We start from the raw sequence: 13,320 nt of genomic DNA, 5'->3' as shown, positions 1-13,320 counted from the left end.
AGATGATGTTGGTGATTAGTTTGTTTTTTAATCCCCAAATTGTTTCACTGTAATTTTTATTATTTATATCTGAGCAGCCTAAAAGCAGGAGAGCTCTCCCGGAACAGAGGTTACAGTGTAACCACACATCATGGTTTGAATGGAACAAGTTGACATTTTGTTTTTCTGAAGACAGAAGTAACAGGTCATAATCATTTTGGATACAACCCACTGAAATCTGACCTTCCACATTCAATATATTTATGAGGTCTAACTATGTTTTATTCTCTGTATTTAGGTGTTGTTATGAGTATGTTTGTTCCATCATTGTTGTCAACCATAAATGGAAACCAGGAAACATGAACTCTTGATCGAGGGACAGAGGAGAGGAGGCTCATAGAGGTTCTTATATGAGGACATATAGTTGATAGAAAACTTCATTGATCCTATCATTAATTCTTTCCACTTTCCACTCCAAATCTTTCAAATAAAAGATAATTCAAAAAAGGAAAGAAAAAAAAGATCTTATGTGACTTCCCGGCAAACAGAAGTGTGTGTTGTGTTTTTATGATGGGGAGAAAGTCCACTTCAGCCATAAAGCCGAGGTGATAAGCAGAGAACAGAGACGGATAATGATCAGTTCAGACAGGACGGACGGAGACATGGACGGGCTTTGTCCACACTTCACTATGAGGACGTTCTTCAGCGTTCTACTTCTGATTGTGCTTCAAACATCCACTGAGGCCCAGTCCAGTGAGTACTGAAACCTGCTGGTTCAACCGAGGCCTGTTTGTTTTACCTGACTCAAGTTTTTTATTTTATCTGTTTATTTGATAGGGACAGAGCCTGTAATGAACATCGACATGAAAATGAAAGATATAAACAGGCTGGAGTTTGCAAGAATGCCAATTTACATCTGTTATGTTATAAGGAGTTCGGTCTACACCTGCTCTATTTGGAAAGTGTCCTGAGATAACTTCTGTTATGAATTGGCGCTATACAAATAAAATGGAATTGAATTGAATTGAATTGAATTGAATTGAATAGTCCCAAGAAAGGTAGCAAAAATAGAAACATTACAAGTGACAGTACGGTATACAGATACAATGCACACGTAGGAAAAGACAGAATACATTATCTAAAGTTAAAAGTGACAACAGATCCCGTTGTGTCTCAGCTCAGTACTGGGCCTTGTTGACAACACATTTTTATTGAGAATATAGAGAAGTTTATATTCTGGGTGGGTCTTCACTTCCTCAGATGGTGGGAGTAGAAGTTTGTGTTGATTCTTGCAGCCAACAACAGAGAAGTTGGCGAGGTAGATTCAAGTGACCCTGACCTGACGCCTTCAGACTGCGGTGGCAGAAGCAGCCTTCATGTTTCAGTGGATTGTGCAGCTTGTGTTTCCTCCTGCTCAGACAAACTTGTTAGCAGAGGGTCATACTCGGACCCCCAAGAATTAGTGGGAATGATCCTTTTTGCATCAGACATTTTATTTTCACTGAAGAAAACTATTAAAATCATGATGATGAAAAATTGTTGGCGGTCTGTACCAAACAAACATGTTTTCTTACATCTGGAGAACATTCATTCATTATAATGCTGTTTTGCCAAACATTTCATTTGCTCGAACTTGGTCATACTGCGATTTTGATAATATTTCAATTAATTGTGCAGCCCTATATTTTACCACAGCTGGGACAAAGTGGATGTGGAAATAGATCTCATTTGTAGAATGGAGTGGCCGACCACCTTTTTTATTGGTTTGTTTTTAGGTTCAACTACTGCTTAAAGAGATCGATAAATTGACGTACAGCTGTAATTCCCATCTCAAGTGAACACAGAATAAAATCACATGCATTGTACTTGTATGGTGCGACCATTTTTTAGTCAGAACATAACTCATAAATACGTTTAAACATACAGGTGATGCAACAGTCTGCAGGCTTTTATTTCTCTCTTAACCCTCTAAACTTTAAAGTTGTTCATGTTTTTGAGCATTAGGCTAGCACTTTGATTTTTCAACACACAGAGATGAAATTAATAACAATTTTCTAATCTGACTTTGGAGAAGAAAGAACAGCATTTTGCTAAATGTTGCTACGGTCTCTGTGCTGTGTTCTTCTCTCCCAACAGTCTGCTCTGTTCCTGAGTCTGTGAACTTTGCCGAAAACAACATGGTGGATGATACCGTGGCAACTATCACTCTCCAACCAAATGTCACTGTCAATTTCAAACCACCTCCTGCAAATCCCAACAACCCATTCAAGCTTGATGGAAACCAGCTGATAGCAGCAAGGGTGTTGGACTTTGAGGTACCGTAGGTCATGTCTCATAGCACCAGATCCAAACCCATATCTCAGTTCAGATTTTGGTCTGTGAAAATACCTGGCTGTTTAGCATGTAGTTTGTTGTGTTTGCAGACTGCAGAAACTCATGTTGTCGAGCTCACCTGCACTGCAACCACAGGCCTCACGGTAAAACTGTCTTCATACACTAAACATGTTCAACCGAAATGTGTGAAATCTGCATTATACTGTACTAATTCTAACTTTTAATGTTTCACTTTGTGGTGTGTTGAAACTGTTCAAATATGATGATGATCATGGTGAATTGTTTGAATTGCAACATGCAGATAGACACAGACTCAACATAAATGAGGGAGAAAGAAGCAAAACAGCACTAAGGGACCTATTTTTTCTGAAACCTCTTGAAAGGCTTGAAGAGGTTCTCTAGGTTCCTAAGGAGGACATAGATGTTCTTGAAGAGGTTATACAGGAACTTAAGGAACCTGTATTTTTCTGGAGAAGGTCGTACAGGCTTTTGAAAAGGTTGTCTGTGTGCTTTAATGGGTTCTTGAGCAGATTCTTGGTACTTCTTGGAGGTTATAATGATTCTCCAGAGGCTTGACAAGGTTGTACACCTTCAAGAGAAGGTTGTACATGTGCTTGAAGATTTTATACAGGTGCTAAAGGAGGTTGTTTGCATTCACGAAGAAGTTCTCAGAAAGGTTCACCAGGTGGTTGAAAATGTTTTACAGATTCTTGAAGATGTTGTGCAGGTTCATAAAACATTTTAAATGTGTGTGAGGAGGTTCTCCATGTGCTTGGAAAGATTTATTTATACAGTCCATAGTTGCAGAGATTGTGAAGTGGTTCTTGATGACGTTTTAGAGTTTCTGTTATTCCACATATTAACACAAGTAGGTCATGCAGACAGAAAATCCTTGGTATATGATATATGATATCAGGATCTATATGCAGCTCAAAGACGTCAGATTTTTTTTTTTAGTAGCATATTATTTAAAAGTTGTTGTAAAAATGCATATTAGTCATAAATAATATAAGTAGCAATATCCATATAAGTCATTTAAACAAGGATTGTTTCTTTGTTTCCAGTTGAACGTCATCATTATTGTGATTGTGACCAATGAGAATGATAACCCTCCAGTATTTGCACAGAGTGCCTACAGTATCAACGTTGACGAGGTAAGAGTCTGATAAATACATTTAACAAAGCAGGAATTCTTCATGATATTAGTTTTTTGTTTACTGTTTTGCCTCACAGAATCACTTTTTTCATCCTGACCAATGACAAAATGTTTTAATTAATTCATTTCTTTTGAAGTTCATCTGAATTTGTGTTTTTGCAACATTATCTCGTTTTTAAATCGCAGATGCTCTGGATATTGCTTTGTAGCTAAATTACACTATATGGCCAAAAGTTTGTGGACACCATGTCTATATATTTTTTCAAACTGTATGCGTGCGCGGTGCACCCATATATATTGTTGCTTGCACAGATTTTCCGCATTCCAACTTCAGCCCATTTCCTTGCACTCAGGCTAATTCTGTGCACTCATGAAACGTCTGCTTTCAGATTTCTTATATGGGATGAACGGGAATGCTGACTGGCAGCCAAACTTTAGGAGCTAATTCCTTTTCAGCACACAGGACTAATCAGTGTTTTAATTGAGGGATGCTACAGTGAATAATTGATTGACATTTTGAAAACTGTGTTTCATGTTAATATCACACTGATTGTTTGAACTGTTTTGTCCCAGCTGTCTCCTGTAGACAAAAGTGTAGGCCGCTTCACTGCCACAGACTTAGATGGGACACCGCTCTACTACAATCTGACATCTGAACTTGTAAGACCTCGTAATTATTTTTCCTTTGTTTCTCAGTAGGTCTGACATTTAGATAAATCCTGCTGTTGTTTTCTTCCTCTGAGTCAGATGAAATATTAATGTAATCTCCCATAAAGAGATAGGTCCAGAAGCAGTGGGAAACTAAGGCAGATCTAAACAGTGTTAAGTGTCCTGTTTGATTTCTGCAGAATGCCTTTAAACTGAGGTCAGCTACCAACCCGGATATCCTTGTTAAGACGCCTCTCGACTACGACAAAGTCAAAAATGTCCAGCTTATGTTATATGCTCAGGTGAGTGCTGTTCACTGTTAGTTCAAAACACTGATTTTGTTCTTCCAACTCAATCAAATCCAATATTTCTTTCTTTCTCTAGAGGTCAGACATGTTCTCTTAAACGTTAATGCAGACAACCGGCTCCTATTGTCCACATGTTAAAGGGTTCTTGAGGAAGACAAGGAACTGAATAGACCTTTTCCACCGCAGCCATTTTGACTTGAAATAACAGTTTAGTAGACCCAAGTGTAGCGGATCCAGTGAGCTAACATCCACAATAGCAGCACACTGACTCTGTTTGACCTGAATGGAACAGTTTGACAGATTGTCATTTTTCTTTTTTTTAAGGACACACCGTTGGAATCGCCCAGTCCCGGCCCTTCGTTCACTGCCTCCGCCACCATCATGGTCACCATCTTAGATGTGGACACCAGACCGCCGTGGTTCCAGCCCTGCACGGAGCATGAGGTCGGCGGAGCTTTGATCTGCCAGAACTCCGGCTACACTGGCAGGGTCAACTTAAACGAACAAGAGGTGCGACACTGCCATTGTGGTAACACTTTATCCGGAAAGTCCAGTACTGATTCGGAACCGTCAGGGGACAATTGAATACGGGCTGAAGCAATGTGATTTTGCCTCAACTAAAGTAGAGGCTAGGAGGAGCCAATCAATGAGCTCCCTGAAGATCCAGATATATTTGAAAGGAACTAGTTGTAATTTGAAGGCGGGTGAAAAGCCCGCCATCATAGCCTCCTCCTGGCTGCAGGGGTGGGCGATCTGGACAAATAAATGATATCACAATCTTTATAATCGCATCACGATCTATGATCTAAATTACAATCTTTTTCACAATTTTTGGCATGCCCAGTAGAGTCTACATTCGGACATAGCCAGACTTTAAATAGCCTATGCATTTCTACATTTAGCATCATTAAAACACAATATTGCACTGAAGATACTACAAAGGTTTCAAAATGGTGATTAATATGAAGTTGAAAACATAAGCAATAAGATAAACATGAAATAACACTTATTAAGTACTATTTACAATACGTCACCAAAGGAAGAGCCGCGTGAACTAGTTTGTCCAGTCAGCATAGCTGGCACCACTCCATTGGTTTGTTCATGTGGCATGGATCCACGAGTCAGTGAGGCTACTGGTTTGTGAAGTGTGGAAACATGAAAGAACATTAAATACAGTGATTTCTACAATTCACCTGAAAAGTGAAAATCTAAAATGGTCAGATTGCCCACCCCTATCCCACTGCCTCTGTGTCTCGCCAACAACGCTGTGTCTTCTATGGATCCTTGTAGATGCCATAAATCATACATATGGGGATAACAGCACACACTTTCAAACAGTCTCTTCTTAGAGACAATAATTGTGTTGCACTGGGTTGAGAATACCAAAAGAGACAGAAAAGTGCTTGAGAGAAAAGTTCAAACCCCTACTTTTGCACCTCACACTCACCAATCCTTGCGTAAAGACTGCACGATTGTTGAATTGTCGTTTTCAGAAAGTTACATAAATTGTCGGATGCAGCTCCAGCCAATTGCGCTGTCAGAATGGAGGTTTCAGATGCTGTTAAATTGACCATTGTGCTAAAGAACGACTTTCACCACTGTGTCAGACATATGATGATGAGTGTTTTCTCTGCAGATCGGAGCGTTACCGCTGAAACCAGGACCGCTTTATGCCATTGACGGAGACTCTGGGATAAATGAGGAGATAACATACTCGTTCCTAAACGGTAAACAGATTATAATAAACAGTGGTTTGTTTTACTGTCTGACGTGTATGTTTGCAGAAATAAGTTGTTGATTATTGGCAGGTAGAAGCAGCTTAGTCTGTTTGTGTTTTAGGAGATGCTGGCGGCCTCTTTCAGATCAACCCAAACACGGGGAACATCAGCATGCTGAAGCCAGCTGACGTGTTGGAGACTATCAGTCTGACAGTGCTGGTAATGTAAACATTCAATTTCTTTTGCCCACTTTGGCCACACATTGTTGTCATATGAGTCTTTGACAAACAAAAAATTAAATGTTGCCTGATTTTAAGCTTTAAGATTCTCTCACCAGAGCCATAGCAACCACTGATGTCCTCAGTCATATTTGTAGGAGGGTTTATAATGACATGGAAAAAAAGAGTTTACATTCTATATTACAAACATGATATATTTGTAGTTCGTTTTTTTGTAGTGTGATGCAATATATTTCGGACTAAATCGCTGCTAAGTCCAAGTTATTAGACTTTTAGTTATTGACTAATCGATAAATCATCTGGTCTTATAAAATGGACCTTAAAAATACCAGCAAATGCCTTTACAACTTTGCAAAGCCCAAGTTGACGTCTTCAGATTGTTTGTTTCATCATGAAATTTTATATATTCAGTTTAATATCATAGGAGAGTTAGAAAACCAGCACACATTAATATTTAAGAACATCATGCCAGTAACTTTTGTGCCTTTTAAAAAAATAGTTTTCATTTATTTTATGTTGATTGACTGATTAATTGGATGGATTGGAAGTGTTTCAACTCTAACAATACATATTAAATGCATGATTTTTGACTGCAAAGAGGGACGATTTAATGTGATCTCAGTTGGATTTGAAATCAAATTTATTTAGTACTGGATCTGGGCTTTCAAACAACAATATAAACCAAAGTGTAAGGAGATAGAATAAACAGAAAATGGTTAAATTCATTTATAACATGTGAATGCTGTCATTTTTAACAATGTATTTTAGTGAGTTTGGTGTGGAGTGGAGTCCTGCTTTTCACCTGCAAACCACCAAACCTCTCAAAGTCTTTTTGTGCTCAGAAACAAGACAGTCTGTGTCTGTTTTTGGCCTAAAATCTTCCATTGGGTATGTGTTTCTCTCCCAGGCTGCTCAGAAGAAGAACAGTTATCAGTTTGCCTCCACCCCCGTCACAATCAGTGTCCAGGTGAAGAGTCTCCACCCTCCACGCTTTCAGAGGTCTCAATATGAGGGCGTCGTCACTGCAGTGGGTGAAATGGCAGTGGATCCGAAGAACAAGGATGAGCCACTGAAAATCCTCGCCACAGATGATGACTACGTTGTCACTGGGGTAAAAAACTGATTCCACTAACTGACTGCCTACACTTCTCTAGTTCAGTACATCAAACTGTTTTTCTGTGTATTTGTTTATTCAAAACCACTTGGCTGAGGATAAAAGAGAAGAAAAAAACTGCAGCAGATGAAAACAGATCTGTGTGGAAAGATGAGGAGACTGGAACATTCCTCAAATGAATACATAAAACAAACTTTGAAAAAATGCATGTTTTCCACATCATTCATGTTTGGTTAAGGTTTGACTGATGATACTTCACCAGCTGTTCTCAATCAACTTAATAATAATCTAAATTTATATATTTTTTTTCAACTTTTCAAATTCTGGTTAATTACAACTTGGATCTAGTTTTGTCCATCCTTTCTAATAATAAAAACATTGTACTCAGTAGGTTAATAGCTGAGAAACACTGTGACATGTCAAGAAACACTAATCGTCTATCGATCAAGACGGGCTTTAAACAAACCACAACATAAAAACAACACTTTATTTAGAGGTCAAACTGAAAGTGTCTGGAATTATCCCTCATTGCACAGCTACAGTAAGTCAAGATGGTCAAAACTGAAGCAGGAAGTTTGGAAAAAACTTTTACCATTCAACTGTTTGCTCTTGCAAATAAGTTTGGCTAACCTGGGTGTTATGTCCAGTGGATGTGAGGTGTTTGGTTTTTTTTTTACTCTGAATATATTTAGTACTATTTAATCTTTATAGTTTGAAAATGCATAATACAAACAAAGTGTCTTTTATAATAGCTGTACATTTGAGATGTGGGTGGTGAGTTCTCACGCCAGACAACATGTTTGGTAAATCCTCTTAACTTCAGCTAATTGCACTGGCTAAAGCAGCTTCACTGTGAAAAAGTGTTTAACTGCGTATACGTCAAATCTGTTTTGGTTGTTTGATGAGGAAGTCTTCTGTCTACTCGATGTGCACCACTAACCTATTCATTTCTGTTCAAACAGGGTCTAAATCCCTACATCTCATATGACATTATTGGGAGCAGTGATTTCTCCATCATTGACGGCTATTTATTTATGACTAAGGATCTCCCAGAGGAGACGTTATCTCTGCAAGTGAGTTTACAAATCAAGCCAAACTTAAAATGACTGATTGATTGGTACATTTTCTCAATAAGCACTGAACTTCATCTTTGCACTTCCAGGTGGTGGCAAAAGACATGACTAACGACGACTCAGTTACAGCTCAGCTCTCAGTGGAGGTGAAATCAGGTAGGAGGAAAACCTTCACAGAGGGCTCTACTGAAGTTTTTAATGGCTCAATGCAGTATTATGCTCCTATGTACTGCTTGAAACATCAGCGCCAGAAAGAGCTTGTAGCTTGTAACATTGGGCAAATCAGCTCTTAATCCCTCCAGACCAAAATATCCTTGCCTTTCCTTACCTAATGACAGACACAAAACCTTTCCAGGAACCTTGTAATGAATTCAGGAAGAATTTACTGGCATTTCAACCAGTGGAACCAGGGCGTAACTTTAGGGCTGCGTAGCCTAGATCGGACTATCAAATCCATTGCGTGGGAGACAGAGGCCGACTCTTCCCTGTCAATTGCGTTTAGTTATGTTTTTGTTTGTGGTTGGTCTGCTCGGATGTCACCAAAAACGAGTTCAATTGTATTACGACAAAGACCTTTTCATGCAGTCTTGGTGCAGTTCTTTGGAAAACAGTTTTTGATTGGCAGTATTTTTATCAACTTAACTTAACCAGACTGAATGGGCCAACACACCTGAGTCTGTTTAAACCACACAGCTTCAGGTGGGAAAGCTTTTTTAGATTGTGTGTGAGAGAGCAAAAAGTTCATTTCAGCAACGTCTTTCAACTTCGGCAAAAGATGCGTGCATACCCTGAAGCTTGATTCCACTTCATGAACATGTACAGTAAGGACAAGAAAATTTAAAGACTAAAGGGAACACCCGCAGTTCCTGGACCACTGGCTCTTTGTAGCCAGTTTTTAAAAAAACCCTCCGGCAGCCAGGCTCATGCAAATAAATCAAGGTGAAATTTCACTTTGCAACCAGTCTAAAGTCCCTTTAAGGTTCAGAGAAAATAGGGACATAAAAGTGTGCTCTCCTCCCAGGTGTCACCACCACCGGTGTGCCTCTGAGCACTACAGACAGTATGAACACGACGTCCATAGGGGAATCCACCACCAACAGCAAGACCACCGACGATACCGTGTCCACCATCAACCCCAGTACGCCCACTGACCCCAGCGTCTCAACTACCATCTCCAATATGTCTACTGAAGGCATTGTTTCAACCACTAATCCCAGTCTGACCAGTGAAGGAAGTGTCAGTACAACTCACGCTCACACAGGTGGTTTTCTCTCAGTAGCTTCAGTCATATTAAATATTTTATATTACCTTAGTAAATCGTAGGTAATCTGGAATCCAGGCACTTTCTTGAATTGTGAGGGGGCAACCGAGTTCTTGTAATATTAGTGATCACAGTGTGTTCAAGTGCAGCCTACTTTGATGGAAAAAAAAATTGTCGTTGACAATCAGAGCAACCAACCACGGAGCACTGCTTTGTCCTACAGTGACAGCAGTCATGTATGAGAAGGGGCTACGAAACTTAAATAGACCTACCTTAAACTACACATAGTGTCTAATTTAGCCACTGGGCGACTCACCGCATAAAATCTAAACTTCGTAATTTGGGTCTACACCAACACAACACAATAACCCAGACCCTAAACCCTGTTAATTAAGTTACTTATGTTTAGCTTCTGTAATGTTATTATGCTTTTGGTTACCTTCTAGACTGTTTGGATTAAACTAAACTGCCAGTGAGCATAAAATTCACAATCACGTAAAGAATTCCTCACACCAAGAAGTCTTTGCCCATAAGACCATGAGTCTAATACTCTTTCTTTAGTTCTTTCTTTCTAAGGTTTAGTATTCATCACAGAACCGATTTTCAGCCATTCTGCTGGGAAAAAACTCAATCACTTTAAGAGGGACATTGATCATGAGTAAATATGGCTAGTATATCTAGCTATCTAGTATATCTATCTAGTCAGAATCTTTCATTTGTTACTCTTTAAAGATTCAACTTCCAGTTAGTTAGCTGTTTTTTGATGATAGCTGTATTTAGTGACCTTGTAATTGCAGTGATCATTCCGTCCGGTGGCTATGGGCCGACGGACATGGCAGTGCTCGGTGCAACCCTGGGTGTCCTGCTGTTCATCTGTCTGGTGGTCATCGGGGTGCTCATCTTTAACATTAGGAGGGGCAAAGCAGATTGGCGAAAAATCTACGAAACCAGCATGTTCCGAAGCTCTGTAAGTTCACATGGTTGTTAAAGGCAACTAAGGTCAAGTACACTAAGTGTAGAAACCTTTTCTAACCATCCAGACATACCTCTGCCCCGACATACGATTATTGTACCTTTTACCACATCTAACTTTTTGGAATCTGTCCAACACTTTTTACAGCTACCGGTAGAATTTCCATGAAATTTGCTGCGGGTATGAATGAGTCCTACTTCTGGTCATATAGCACAATATTCAATTTACATTTGAATACAGCTTCAGAGTCACAAACCTCCAAAAAGGACTTTATCTATTCAGCCCAATAATATTTGGAAAGTCTAGAAGAGTTGTATGAATTATTTTCATGTGTGCAAGGAGCCAACAGAAAGTCAGTAGGCTCGTTCAGCGGAAGTCTTTAACACACCTGCTTTCATACCACCATCTCTGAACACTGTATCCAGTTCTCCTTAGGAGGCTTTCACATCTGGGACCTGGACCCGGATCCAAAGTCCAGTTTATTTGATTAGCATTTAGGGGTCACCAGCAGGGCTTTAAACTGTTAATCTCTTTTTTAAATTGTCTTCTTCCCCTGAATGTGTCTTTCCACAGCTGGGTCAAGGTTCAGGGGGTCAGAAGGAGGGCATACAGTACACCAATGACGCCTTCCAGAAAGATGAAGATGGAGACAGCACTGGCTCCGGTGGTCCAGAGGGGGGAAGCGTAATGGCTGTTGGAGAGCCACAGAAAGCAGCAGGGAACTTCACGCCCTTTGAGGCTGTCATGACATCTTCAGTGCCGCTGCACGCCCTCTTGAATGACAACACCAGCCAGGCAGGCTCAGACAAGGCCGACAGTGAGAAGGAGGTGAAACCTATCCTGACCAAGGAGAGACGCATGGATGAGGGATACAAGTCAGTCTGGTTCAAGGAGGACATCGACCCTGATGCCAAGGAGGAGGTGGTCATCATTCCAGACAGCAGAGAGAGCGACAGTGAAGAGGAAGACGAGGAACAGCCATCCAGCAGCAAAGAGGAGGACGAAGACGACAACCCGCAGAAAAAAACCCAGAGAGTCATCTTTAACGATGCAGATATGGACAGCGGACTCGGGGTGAAGATGGAGGATCCAGAAGGGGACTCAGATGGTGACGAAATGCTGACCGCTGATCTGTGAGAGACGCCAAAAGGAAAGACGAGGACATGGCGGGAACCACCCTTAATAAAATCTAATGATGATTTATCAGCAGTCAGTCCTGCAACACTCAGCCTTATCAGTCCATTACAGAGGACCAGTGACACAGATCCAGGACTGAACACGCCTTATGGAAAGATAAATGAACATAAATTGTGAATCTGAATTGAATTTCCAAGCCTCGCCCTGTGTGAAGGTTTAGATTTTGAGTAAATTGAACCTTTTGCTACTTTTATTCTTTATGTATATAATTCATGTAGAGTAACCTGATTATAGGCTGCAGTGTAGTGGCAAAGGAGGAATGGAGACGAAACGTTTGTATGGACCCCTAGTGGTCATTGCTAGTATTGCAGGGTGTCAGTGGAAGATTAAAAGTATGTGTATTCACTGATTTATTCTAACAAAAAAAAAAATCAGACATGTATTTTAACTTACTTTTCATTATTAGATTACAAAAATCTTCAAGACACCAGCTGACAACCACTAAGGTGGATTTATAGCTGTGTGTTAAGGCAGTATAGCTTCAGTAGGGCACACAGGTGCATAGAGATACACTTGATATAACTTATAAAGACATAATATCAGGTAACAGCAGGAGGAATCAGCTATTTTAAAATAGTTTGTATCGCATCTACTTTGCAGAGCAACCAGTAAATATGGTTGGAAACTGGAAAGAGGAAAAGTCTGGGAAAATATCAAATTTACCTGAGTTACTGGTATTTTGGGTTAATTATTTACTGGTTGTGTTGGTTGTTCATTGCTGATGGGATATTTTATGTCATCTAAACCTATAACTGCACAGAGAGAAACAGCAGGTGATAAAGACAGAAACATCTGTGTCTGTGATAATAAAACCCTCCCTGCTGATAGTGAAGACTGTAAAACATTATGACTGAAACAAACTCTGAACTTCTATTCAGTAATCCACATTAGTTGTCAGAAATGTTTGTCAGCAGTTTCACTGAGAGAATTAATGCTCATTTTGAACTTAAGAGCAGAAAACTGATGTAAATAAGTCTGTTGATGTTTGACTCAAACCAAAATTAATTTTAAAAAATGTATATTAATAATAATAAACATTTAAAACATGGAATGAGGTGGTTTAAAATTACTTTCCAACTTTTGTGATTTTTTAAACTCAGCAAAAAACAAGTAAGTAATGAGTGGTTGACCAAATTGGATTAAATAAAGATGACGTGATGTAAATACAAACTTACTGCTTATATTGAATATGTGGTTCATGCAGTCAATCTCCTCATTTTATTATCAGAATATTTTGGTGTTTACACAAAAACAGAAGGCAAACTTTCCTTCTGAAACCACAGAGGAAGAATCCAACCTCCAGGTGGCGACACCAACTGG

At 39.6% G+C, this 13,320-nt stretch overlaps 1 protein-coding gene across 2 annotated transcripts; it reads left to right on the top strand.

Annotated features, from left to right (window-relative positions):
• The first annotated feature begins 620 nt into the window (after positions 1-620).
• Positions 621-13,051, top strand: cdhr5b (cadherin-related family member 5b). Of its 2 annotated transcripts, XM_051382577.1 has the most exons (15): positions 621-732; positions 2,116-2,294; positions 2,403-2,456; positions 3,378-3,467; positions 4,043-4,129; positions 4,318-4,419; positions 4,750-4,935; positions 6,062-6,152; positions 6,265-6,362; positions 7,290-7,493; positions 8,459-8,569; positions 8,659-8,725; positions 9,591-9,830; positions 10,628-10,797; positions 11,377-13,051. In XM_051382577.1, exons 1-15 carry the CDS (start codon positions 642-644, stop codon positions 11,938-11,940), a joined length of 2,334 nt encoding a protein of 777 aa, XP_051238537.1. In that variant the 5' UTR covers positions 621-641; the 3' UTR covers positions 11,941-13,051. The 2 variants fall into 2 exon arrangements, with proteins under 2 accessions (XP_051238537.1, XP_051238538.1); XM_051382578.1 differs by lacking the exon at positions 9,591-9,830.
• The last annotated feature ends 269 nt before the right edge of the window (positions 13,052-13,320 follow it).

The sequence above is a fragment of the Dicentrarchus labrax genome, unplaced genomic scaffold (assembly GCF_905237075.1).
Source record: "Dicentrarchus labrax unplaced genomic scaffold, dlabrax2021, whole genome shotgun sequence".
NCBI lineage: Eukaryota > Metazoa > Chordata > Actinopteri > Moronidae > Dicentrarchus > Dicentrarchus labrax.
This window is presented reverse-complemented; position numbering and strand designations above follow the sequence as displayed.